The sequence below is a fragment of the Cygnus olor genome, chromosome 4 (assembly GCF_009769625.2).
Source record: "Cygnus olor isolate bCygOlo1 chromosome 4, bCygOlo1.pri.v2, whole genome shotgun sequence".
In the NCBI taxonomy this organism is placed as follows: Eukaryota; Metazoa; Chordata; class Aves; order Anseriformes; family Anatidae; genus Cygnus; species Cygnus olor.
This window is the reverse complement of record NC_049172.1, coordinates 35,582,383-35,594,909: the sequence shown is the minus strand read 5'-3', so window position 1 is coordinate 35,594,909 and position 12,527 is coordinate 35,582,383. Positions and strand designations below refer to the sequence as shown.

The 12,527-nt window shown below is 41.7% G+C and overlaps 1 protein-coding gene across 13 annotated transcripts in view; it reads right to left on the bottom strand.

Moving 5' to 3' along the window:
• Positions 1–10,574, bottom strand: part of OTUD4 (OTU deubiquitinase 4) — a 30,054-nt gene extending 19,480 nt beyond the window's left edge. For 4 of the 13 annotated variants that reach the window (XM_040554572.1, XM_040554582.1, XM_040554580.1 and 1 more), the window contains exons 1-5: positions 10,262–10,556; positions 7,919–8,269; positions 6,287–6,370; positions 3,304–3,354; positions 2,197–2,243 (exon numbers count right to left, since the gene is read on the bottom strand). In XM_040554572.1, coding sequence (XP_040410506.1) covers positions 2,197–2,243; positions 3,304–3,354; positions 6,287–6,370; positions 7,919–8,083 — 347 coding nt within the window. In that variant the 5' untranslated portion in view covers positions 8,084–8,269; positions 10,262–10,556. Of the gene's footprint in view, positions 1–2,196; positions 2,244–3,303; positions 3,355–6,286; positions 6,371–7,918; positions 8,431–9,670; positions 9,989–10,047; positions 10,216–10,261 lie in introns of those variants that run through there. The other 9 variants (XM_040554574.1, XM_040554577.1, XM_040554585.1 and 6 more) reach the window with 9 other exon arrangements.
• Between the last annotated feature and the right edge of the window lie 1,953 nt (positions 10,575–12,527).

Here is a 12,527-nt window from a genome sequence, read left to right as displayed (position 1 = left end):
GTACGCTCATGCACTGTCCCAAAACTCTTTCTACAACCATTCCCAACACAAGAAAGATAACAAAAGTTCAATTCATAGAGACATAAAGCATTATAGACGAAAATGGCACCAAAGAAGTCAGTAATGTTGAGCAGAGAACGTGGCGTGTTTTTTCTGTAAGCACAGACATTGGCCTACTATAACACAGTGACTGACCAACACGCACAGAGCCGATGACAAGTGCAACGCGTCCATGAAGTCAACACAGAACTGTGCTTGGAAAGTTCATAGCTGCCCAGTTCTAGAGAAATTCATTTATGCCATGTGGAAATCCACTAGAAGAAAGAGGACGTTTTATGAAAAGAAACAGGAAACAGCAATATGTTTCCAGAAGCTGAGCAATGACTTTGGCTAAATCTGTCCTAGCGGATCGATTACACGTGCCCAAGAACACTTCTGGGCACTGAGGGCAGCTAAGAGAGCAGCCCACATCTGCGGTCAGAAACTCTTCTTGCCTGCTGCTTTTTAAAATGGTTAACACACTGTAAAAAAAAAAAAAGACATTCAGAGGGCTCACTTTCCTTTCCTCTTTGGACAGAGCCAGCAGCTCAGAGTCCAATATCACGTTGTGTTCATTAGACTCAAATTGCCAGATTTAAAGCAGGGAAAAAAAAAAACACACACTTGTCTTCAACTGAGAGAATGAAAACAAGCTTTGGGTGAAGTTTGGATCAAAACTACAATTGTGTGCTGCTGCAGTGTTGCCACTGCATACTTTCTCAAAATGGGTTTAGAAAATTTTACTTCTGCAAACTAAGTTTTAGCCCTATGCAATGACTGCTTGCCGAGGTGACATGCCTCCCTCATTACACTTAAGATGATTAAAAATACCATAAATGAACAGTTACTACATATGTGTAAATTCTCGATTTGCTATCCACATTTTAATTTTAAACGTAGAATTTTTTTTTATTAAAGTATAATACGTCAAAGTGACAAAGGAAAATCCACAACTGATACTGACATGCTTTTTTTCTTAGAAACTGGAAGACTATCATTCTTTGCTATGTGTTTTTCTGTTATAAATCAATGTCATGATCTGACATTTAATTATTTTTTCCTCTCTTTTATCCACAGACCTCCCTTTGAATTCTTCGCTCACTAGCCCATCACTTCTTTCAACAACAACTTTGCTCACAAAAGCAAAGTTTAATTAGTCTTGCAAAATGATTAAGTATACTCACTGCAGTTTTTGGACTGAAAACAAAACCAACCCCCTACCACGCTTCTATAACAACTCAAAAAGAGCATTTCTGAGAAGAAAAGAATTTCATAGCTCAGGAAGCCACCTGCTTCAGGGAGGAGAAAAAAACAGCATAACCAAAGTAGATATGTGACAGATCTGAGGAGCTGAAATGAAGACTAATCTATTGATACTTTATTTTTATCCTGTGCTTGAGAAGTCTGAAACTCTCTCACTTCTCCACTTGGCATAGAGCAGGAAACTTTTACTTCTGCTTTCCTTCAGTCTGTCAGCATGCAGGAAGAAAAGCAACTCTTTCCCTCTACCTTCATCACCATCCCTACTTTCACCAAGAGGAGTGTTTCTCTATGCACAAATACCAAAATTTTTCTTAAGCATAGCTCAAGATACAGTTACTCTATTTTGTCTGTACTGATACAGTAGAAAAAGGAAAACGTCCCCAGAAAAGAGAATAAAGCTAAAAAACAGCAATAAACCTGGCAGTCTTACACAACTTCACACAGGAGAGGTATGAAAATGGCTCTCTTGCATGAAGCCTAATCTCACTAATCTACATCAGAGTATTTGTAGAGAGGCAATAAAGAAATGGATACAGACCACTGCTTAGTGATAGGGCTACTATTAAGGCCTTGGTGAGAAATAGGAAGAAAAGCAGTTTTAACAGAAAAGATATAAAAATAAAAAAAATACAAACAGTATGATTCTACCCACAATTACTCGTGCAGGTGAGAAGCATGACAATACTGCAAACTGTTATTCTAATCTGAGATTGTATCACTTTGAAAGCTCACTCTTCTATTTTTATTTAATACCTTGACATCTGCAGTTTTCAAAGTGTATTTGTTATTTTCTAAGAACTACAATGCAATATACAATTCCATCTTTTGTATTCCAGCTGATTAACTAACAAAACTGAACTGACCTCAGTAAAACATATTTAAAGGTTTTCTTACTTGTACATAAGAGAAAGGGCACTTATTTCTACTTGTCCAACCCATTCCTGTATTGGAAAAAAAAGGAAAAAAAGAAAATTAAGGTCAATCAAACACACAATTAGTATACTTCACGCACAGATAAAGAGAAGCAAGAAATCATTGACAAAAATAAATAGATTGACACTGAGTCAGGAGTTCAGCCAAGGAACTTTGATTGTATTCCAAGTATTTTTTGAAATAACAACTGTTCCAGTAAGGTTAAGGAATAGAAGCTAGAAGCTTCTCCCCTTCTCCTGCAAAGTAGAAATTGCTCTGTACTAAATTGAGAATTTAAAACAATCCCATAAATGCAGAGCTATCATTAAAAAAGGATGATTTTGAGAGGTGATATTGTTGTGGTTTTTTGTTTGTTTGTTAAACAACCATCAGCCTACCAAGTGTCACATCTACCAAGTGCTTTTTTTTTAAAAAAAAAAAAGTTAATCTCTGCCTTCAGAACTGTCTGGTTTTGTAGGCCTTAACCTAAAGATGAACTGGAAAAAGAGCCTTGAAGGTTAACTCTCCCGCTTAAAACACAGCTATCTTGACACGGTCTTATGAAATGCGCTAACACAAAGCAGACAGACTCAGCTTATATAACCTGTTAACGCCATAACAAAAAAAGACTAAAATGAAATAGAAAAAAAATCAATTTTGCTTTATATCTGTATCTTTGTAACAGTCTGCAGCTACTGTACATAATATTCCTTATGTCAGTAACTGTTTTTCTTTAAGACAACCTTGAATAAAGGTCTAAAAAGATTAGGTGACGAAAGAGCCAGTGATGCTTTGGTTTTTGGCATTTTTAGAGGCTGGAAACATTTGGATACAATTTGAGGGAATAAAATGTTTAAATGAATAGAAAAAAATGAATAGAAAAAAAATCCTAAAACATTTTACAATAGAGTACACGTATATATATAATATTATATAATCACATGATACAAAATATATATAATATATATATAATATTATATAATCACATAATACAAAAATCTCAAACTCAGAAACATTTGCAAAATCCAATCAACAATTTGAAAAAAACAATCAACAAAATAACTGCTTTCTACTATAAGTGTACCGTACCTGCGGATTTTCCAAACATTTTAAATAGTCTTCAAATGGCCCCTCTATGAACTGTATTAAAATAAAAAGTAATATTTTTATTAGTGTAGCAAATGGATTCCCCAGTCTGTGACCCACTGTACCAATGATAATATATCATTAGAAATTTAAGACTACCCTGCCCACAAAGCACTCACAATCACAAAGCGATGTAGAAATAAGGGCAAAAAAAGGCTTTAAACGTATAGGTCTGCATCCTAGAAAACCATATAAACAGCTTTTAGATATCTCACACAACTAAAACAATACAAACAAAAAAAACAGCCGCCAAAGAAAAATCCAAAAGAAAGTAAAGAGGCCGTCAAATAGACGTTTATGAGGAATTCATCCCAGGCACGCAAGGCATCACTGGAGTATGTGTCTGCTTATCAAAGTATCTTGTTAAAAGAAATTTGCAGCAAAGGACAAGCACAAGCAGGAGTCACGTTTCTGTAGTACCTATACTTTGTGTAGGCAAGTCACAAAGAACTTTTTTCTGTATCACTTCAAATAAACTGCTTTTACTTCCGGTGGAAGGATGCAAACAGACAATGTAAGTGATAGGCTAAGAAAATAATCCTTCAGCTGCACTCCTTAATGCGCACAGAGAGCAAATTTACATTTGTCAAGGCCACGGTGTGAGATGTTGAACTAACAGAGATGTTAACTTCAAAGTTTCAGCCATGCTGGCCAACAAAGTGGATGTATTTTTAAAATGTTACTGAGACACGTTCGGCTTGATTTAGCTCAAGTAAAGATCCAGGGAAGACAAAATAAGGTTCATAACGGGAACTACTTCTTAAATTACAGGCAGAATAGCCTCTCTAATCACAGCTTTTAAGACATAACGTTATAAGGAACAGTGGGATTAGAAGTTCTGCTTTAGCCATTTTGAACCTGACTTGATGGTGTTGTTCCCACGAAGCATCAAAGTCTGATCAAAATTTAGCAGAAGTAATCAGGTATAAAGTAAAAAGGTGGATCTGAGAAACAGCAGCGTAGACAGTAGTTTCTGAGTATCTATGCTCATAAAGATAACACAAAAAGGAGGAAAGGAAGGGCAGCAGAAATTTCTCATAGAAAACTGAAGAGGTAAAAAAAAAAAGAATGAAGAGAAGACAGCAGCAAAGATGACACTTCAAGAAAAGATGGGGATGAAAATGAAAATTGTGATTACACACAGTCACCTGAAACTTTTGGTTATAGAAGGATCTATGCTATAGAGACAAAAAGAGACAGAAATCCAAGCTGAAATGGTTACAATAGAGGAAGTTCAGTGAGTACCACCAGTACATGTCAACAGCACTTAACTACTAAAGCAGCAGATGCGGAAATAGTTGAAGAGACATGGGAAATGAGGCATACCTCTTTTAAAGAGAAAAAAGTTAACAATGCTGTATTTTAGACAGAAAACACAAGGTATAGTAAGAGACATGGGAAGCAAAGGAGATCAGCAGAGCTGTGGTGAGGTATCTGAGGGAATAGGAACACTAGGAAATAAGAAAAGATATGAAACACCTCAATGCTGTACATGAAACACCTATTTTGAAAATGCATTTTTTTTTTAAGAGGCTTTTCAGAAGTACAGCAAAGGTGGTTAGAAGAGAGGTCACATCACTTGGTTCAAGTCTGGGGGAAAAAAGACCAGCGAGATTTTATTCACATGGAGCCTAGGAGTTTGGTGGCAAGGACCAAGACAGTAAAAGCAGCTACGGTTGACAATGCAGTTACCCAGCTGAGATGGCAGAACTGGGGAAGGGAAAACAACACACATTTACAGTCAGGAAGGATCCTAACATTTCCAAAAATTTCATAACGCCACAAGAAAGCAAGTCTAGACAAACAGCTTTGGAGTGAATGGACTGATTCTGGAAAGAAATGGATCAGAGAATTAGCAGCAGGGGCAAGGAAAAAAAAAGGAGAGGGATCTAAGAGTTGATAAGTCATCAGATGGACAGGGCACAAAGAAATCAAACAGTCTTGGCAAACGGAAATAGTCAAGTCAGCGTCAGTCGAATCCTCTCAGAGATTCACTGCACTTCGCTTAAGTCTTTCTTGATAGTTTCCACATTACTGAGTGACCAGTCACATTAGAGCACAGGACACTTTGTCAGAAATTACAGCATATACACAAACTCCCAATCCCGCTTCCCTTCTTCTCCTCCCTATGCCACTGTATACATAAGGCAGGCTTTTTATTCTGTGTCTGGGTAAATTTAGAACAAAGAGACCTGAGTAATAGTTCTCTAGTAAGAAATGCTTAGCTATAATCCTGTTTTGGCTATCCTGGTAATTAATTAGATGGTGCATACACTGGAACACAAAAAGGAGCAGCATTATTTATTACCACTCTTTTAAAGGAAACTAAGAAAGGATTTTAGAATGTTGGCACTGATGACACTGGCCAAATATACACCAATATCAAAATGGTATTTGATGTCCATGGTTGATGGGAGAAAGTTGTTACAGATGTTTACGAAAGAGGAAAAACAAACAAAAAACCCATAGAGGCAATACATAATAAATTGCAGACCCTGAAACAAATTTCACTAATCTCATCAGTAGTCCCTTGTATATTGTAAAACCAATTAATTAGCACAATAAGAATATTTTGTGATTTTTATTAGAGTAGACATTATACTAAAAAAAAAAAATCAGATTTCCATCACTCCACTGCAGACTGAAGAGTTTAAGAAGGTTTGGTTTTATTTTGAAATGAACACTGGAGTTTCTGCTCTTTCCACCCCACGTCTGCTCAGTCCAAGCAGTATACAGGTCTTGCCCTGGGCTTATTAAAAAGAGTTACTACCACCTGTCAATTAATTTAAAGGGCACTCACTTTACAAAGCATCAACTAGTATATAGCTATGATGAATACTCACAAACAGGAGAATATACTTTGGAAAAGTGAAGGAATAAAGGAATATTTTTATTAAAAGCTAACAAAGAGAACAAAAATACTTACCGCTTCAAACTTCTCCCTATTTTTCCGAAGATAGTCTACACAAGCCATCCTAACATCAATGTGCCGAGACTGAGAGTGTAACACCTACAATGGGAGAAATCAAAGAAAGTGACACCAGGTCTTACGATTTTTGATGACTATAGTCTAAATACAGCCTTGGAGATATTCTAGTTTTATTTATAAGACTATTTCAAATGTTTACTCATTCAGTAACAACATCTTTACGGAGGTGAAACCTCAACTACTTACCCAAAATTAAGTACCCACAGAGTTCACATATTTACTAAATTGAAACATTCAACTACGTGCGGATTTACTATGTGAAAGGAGTAGCATTTGTTGTCATTCTTCAACTGAATTATTTGCAAAGAACTTCAATTGAAGTTACAGCAGGAGTGGATGAAGAAAACTACCAACATGCACTTGTCAGGAAATCCAACCAAATCCAAGAGACTGCAGGGCTGCTTTCCTTTGATTTAAGAGGAGTAGTTTTGTTGCCCAACCAGTGGTTGGAAAGCCAGGAATTCAGATCCCAGTGACACCTGCACTATACCCCCTGTTCAAATCTCTACTGGAATATATATATATATATATATATATATATATATATATATATTATTTTCATCATAGGTTCAGAGTTATGTCTAGCATGACTTTGTCTGCATCACCACTACAACATGGGGAAGTTCCAGTCAATTTAAATTGCAGCCTTTTGCAATTCTTACATACTACCCTCAATTTAAGAGGCTTCCAATTCAGATCTGTTCAGCTTTTGTGCACAAAGAGTACAGAGATTCAGCAAAAATTGTAACTAAACACCTATTAACTCTGAATTAAAGACCTTCCCTTTAACAGAATAAGAATCAAGTGTCAAAAATTTAATAAAAAGTTTTAAAAAATGTTTTATATACACTGGAATGTGGGAGAAGTCTTCTCTATAAACTAATGAAAAACATCAGAGTATCGATGCATATTCACTGATCATTCCCTTGAAACAAGAAAAACACTTCCTACAGAACAAGCGTTTGCTTTCCTGAACTTAATTTCAGTGGGAAAAATAATTTGGGGAAAAAAAAAAAAAAAGAGAATGTGAACTGTGTATAATTAGTATAGGAATTTAGGCTCTCACAATCTGAAGCACCAGAGCTCCCACTGCTGTTTGCTTGTATTTAAGACAAGATGACGCTGTCACTTTTTTCCTTTAACAGTACCATTGAAATGGGGGAGGGGAACGCAACAGGAAGAATTCAAGATAAATTACTCACTCTCTCTAATTTTACAGTAAACTACTTAACACAACTCAAAACGAGGCTCTTAAACCCACTGAATTCAGCTTCCTGCAGTCACGTACAAAGCAGCTGTACCCAAATGTTGAAATCTTCCACTGAAAAATGCTCTGAGGCAGCAGTAAAAGGTCAAAACTTAGAAGGTAACGTGTTCTGAAGAGATGAGAAGCATGGGCACATAGAACTTTTCTCCCCCCGAGACATTAATTCCCTCTTTTTTCCCCCCCTCGGTGCACGACTGTGTAACCTTAACCTACGCTCGTCCGTATTTTAGCATTATCACCCACCAATGAGCCCCACTCCCCATGGTTCCCCCCGAAATGGCTTTCTTTAAGCAACCAGTTACCTGCTCGGCCACAGCCCTGAAAAGACAAGATCCATCCTTGGCAACTCTCTTCCTGTACAAGCCCTGAGATCGCAAGTAGCAGTCCATGGAAGCTTCCCCAGGAGCGTCCGTGCCACTGCCGTGATGGCTCCGCTCCCCGCCATCTGGTTTACTCGCCGCCTCCATGTTTAATGCCTCACGCCGCGGAGACTGGCTGCACCTCTCCTAGCCCCACATGGCCCCGCAAAGCCAGCCAGCAGCCCTGGGGCCGGGGAAAGGAAGCGGCAGCAGACCGGGTTGCGGAGCGTTGGCCTTCCAGCACCCACGGTAGCAGCAGCGAGGGGAAAGGCGGGCTGGGCTGGCGTTATCAACCTGCATGTGGGAACCACGGAGAGAAACAGGAAAGTTTTACTGCTCGGCCTGGGCTGGTGGCCACGTACAAAGTGCTGCTCTGGGTAGCGGGCTCCTGCTCCAACTTCTCCCGGGACAGCAGTTCCGGGTGGTCTCCGTAGACCTAGCAGCGTGCAGCCAGCCTGCAGGGCGGAAAACAAAAGAGAAAGGACATGTGCGGCTACCCAAAGGAGGAGGGGAAGAGACAGGGGAGGAAGAAAAAAAGAAGCGCAACCTGGAGTTTATTTTCACTTTCAGCCCGGGCGCTGCTGGGAGCGGTAGTCCCGGCAGAGGAGCGGCACCCATGCTGTCCCCGGCCCCACGCCACCGGGGCCCCGCCACCTTCCTGTATGTCACTTTTACTGGCGAGAAGCCGCCAACATTTGTATTACAATTGCATGCCTGCATCTTGCTTGGCAGTGCAAACAGGCTTTAGAAGACTTTGGTGCACAAAATGTGGCCAAAGGAAGCTTTCCAAATGTGCAAGGATATATATATTTTTTTACACTAGTAGTTTAACTTACCTAGAAAGCTAAGAAGCTTTCCATGGCACTAGTGATAAAGCATTACCAGGTACTCTTTAGCTTAAACGAACAAATTTTGATGTGTGAAAGAGTGGTGAGCACAGAAGGAACGAAAACATGGATTTTTACTTCCAGCCAACAGTAATAAGGCCAGGGAGGACTACGACTTGAGCTGAGACCTGTATACAGCAATAACTGATAAACAGAAGTCACAAGCCAGGCTGAGTCAGGAGAAAGTACTGTAGCAGCTCTATTTAAGCAGTATCAAACTTCCTTACTGGCAAACCTGGCCTTCTTGTGAGGAAAAGGAACTGGTCTGCAGGAGACAAAAGCAAATTCCCAGGGAACGCTGCAGAGGAGGAGAACAGAAACTGAAAGTAGTAAAAGTATAAAGCCCAGATGACACCCAGAAGTGAAAGCCGGTTGTTAGGCAGTGCTGAGATGCGAGGGCCCTGAGACAGGGAGCATGAGGTATAAGTACTAGGGAGAGCCTGGAGGGAAAGCTCGGACTTCTCACCAGAAGATAGGAAAGGTCATCCAAACTGTAAAACAGTAAGAGTTTCTTGGGAATATTCATTTTGTTCCTCATTCTATTCACCACATGCAGGGCCACAATTATACTCCAACACATCCATCAAGTTGTCTTTCCTCATACCTGAGCTCCCGCCATTGTGATCGTAAAGGCAGCGAGGGGAAGGGTAAAATGCCTTTCAACATGTCTGTGAGGATATTCTCTCAAGAACATCTGTACACACGAGGTCACCCAGTACGTGACAGAACATAGCCTGGTTCTGATAAGCGACTATGGAGAAAATTACAGAATTAAAGTCCTACGGCAGTCAGTTTCTGAAAAGCCTACCCTTTTTGTGCCTGACTCCTCAGGTGGCGCAGGCAATGGTGACCCAGGGATTTTTTTCCCCTCAAGCACTGCCACAGAAGAAGCAACCTACGTCCCAAAAGGCGAAGTTCTCACTGACGAATCCTAGTCTGCACACACACATTTCCAAGGCGCATGGCGGGAGCTACGCATGCACCGACAGACCCCGGGAATCTCTCAGCGTGAAAGTAAACCCTTCACCAAGGATGGCCAAATTGCGACTCGTTATTAATTACAGACAACACGACCAGCGAATTAACCCCTTCAGCCAACACCTTCCCCCCAAGCACCGCTTCCAGCCCCAACCCCCAGCGCCACCCCCCCCCCCCATCGCTTGCTCTGCGCGTACCCCGCCCCACCTCAGGCAGCCGACTCGAGCTAAAAACCCAACAACTTTATTCTTTAACCCCACGGCGAGCTTTGCCAGGCGACTCTCCTCCCGCCCGAGCCCAGGGCCGGCCACCAGGGCCCTGCCTTCCCAGCCCCACGGAGCCGCAGCGCGGACAGTACCCGCACCCCCTCCCGCCCCACACAGGCGAGCCCCGACACCCCCCCCCGCCGACTGGCACTTACCGGCGGAGGGGCGGGCGCGCTGCCCCCTCCCCCCGGGCAACAGCTGCGAAGGCTGCGGCGGCGGCGCCGCCCCCTCCCCCGCTGTTGGTTCGGTCCATCGGCCGCACCTGTGCGGCGGGCCGCGGCTCGTACCATTCGCCGCGCGGGGGAGGGAAAGAGGAGGAGGAGGAGGCCGGTGAGGATTGCCCAGGCGCTGTAAAGGAGAGGGGGGGAGCTCTGAGCAGGGTGCAAGCGGATGGCGGCATGGGGGGGGGGGCAGTGGCTGCGCGTGTCTCCCCCCGCGGGGGGCGCGCAGTGGTACGGCCCGGGGACCGTGTCCCTGCCCCCACCGGGCAGCGCCCAGGGCGCGGGGAGGCCGGGCTGGGGGGGCCGGGCTGCGCCGAGGCCCCGGGCAGGAACTGCTTGGGTTGCCCCTTGCCTTAGCAGTCGACTATGACTATTTTTTTTAATTTTTTTTTTCTGAAATGACCATTTTTGGTTGCACTAGAATCTGGGGTTATATAATTAGGCTTACTTGGTAAGGTGCAATTCAGTGCGCCTTTTCTATGTGCGTTTAATGGGAGGTAGGCAGGCGATGGTACTTTAAAAACAGTACCGTTAAAAACAGCCGGCTACAAAACCAATCCAGGTTACATTGGCTATCACTACCTGGTCATAGGTTTCCAAAAATTACAGTTCAGCACACGTTTAGGCTGGCAGTGCCTCCGTGCGTCTGTGAGGCACACAAAACTGACCTGCTTGGCAGCCAGGTCTCCTCCATCCCCTGCCCTGGGATGTTTTCCAGTGAGGCAAGGCCCTCGGGCTGTTCTGCTGTGCACCTGCTACACAAACACCAACACAGCAGGGAGAGAGGGTGGTAAAGGGAAAACAGACAAAGAGACGGCTGCTTTCGATTTAGGTGTAGTGCAAGGCCGGATCCCTGTCAGCCTTCAGCCTGAGAGACCAGAAATGTTAAGTTGGGGTGGTCCCAAACCTGTTTTACCAAATCTAAACAGCCTACTCAAGGTTTAAGTTTAATCCTTCGTTAGTAAGATTGTTCCCCATCAGATGTGTTCATTCTGACAAGTTAGGATTACTTGGTTTGGGAGTTTTCTGTGAATGTTTTCACAGTTTCAAGTAGTTTTCATACTGATACCTACAGAACAGTTATGTCCCTTAAGCGGAAGCTTTGAAAAAATACACACACCATAATTTAATAGTAAATAAGGGATACTCTTACCTGGTGAAAGAAAAAAATATGCTTTCCCTGACACCAGAGGTAGATAGCATGAATAGTTCAATCCAACATTTACTTGAGTTGACAGGAAGGTAGGTTTCTATTGACGTTAGTGGGTGATGGATCAGGCTTAAATATAGAGGGATAAGAGTATTTTCAATAAAAACCATTTTCTTTATGGATCTCTGTGTGTAGTCAAACTTCCTTGTGATTCTGCTGATGAAGAATAGGCCCAGACTTCATCTTTGTCTTGCAGAATAGCAGTGTAATGATAGCTAATAAATAATAATGAAAGGATATGGTAATGGTTGCATTGCTCCTGCACATGATTTATAGCTGACTGTGCTTTATGCACGAGTGAAAGATCATACACTCCCCGTATTACATACCTTCCATTACATCTCAGGAGATGAATGGCTGCAGGAGGAATGACTGCATCTACAGAAATGTAGTCTACTTGAGTTTAAAATTATCGTACTTCAAAAATGTAGTAATCCTGTAACATTTTGACTTCTGCAGAGTTTTGGGCAAGGCTAGAACCCTGGCCTGTTATTTTAACTGCTTTGGTTCCATGTAGATGTAATGCCATACCACATTCAAAGTGCTTAGCGTTTCAGGTTAGTAGTACCTAAAAACTGATGGGCTAATGGCATAGTCAACAGCTTAATATCTTAGCACACTGAAGCAAGCAACAGAAGGGTTGGTTTGAGTTAATGGAATAAATTCCTGTTAGAGAACTAATTAACATTATCCCACATTGGATGCATTAGGTAGGATAAAAGGACAGCATTTGACATGATGTTCACATTTCGTAACTCCCTACCAGAAGTATTTTTGACACTGCTGAGTGGGTGCTTTTTGAGATTCTGGCTAGAATATTCCACTGCAGCCTCCAATTTGGAGAAGAAAATTTGCCTTTGTTGCTTTTTTTAGGCAAATGATTACCATTCAGTATGAGAGAAATGATAAAAAGTGTGTGGTGATAAAAATTGCTGCTCCTACCCTTGAGGAACACTTCTTTTCTTCATCAAAATGCCTTGAAGATGTTGT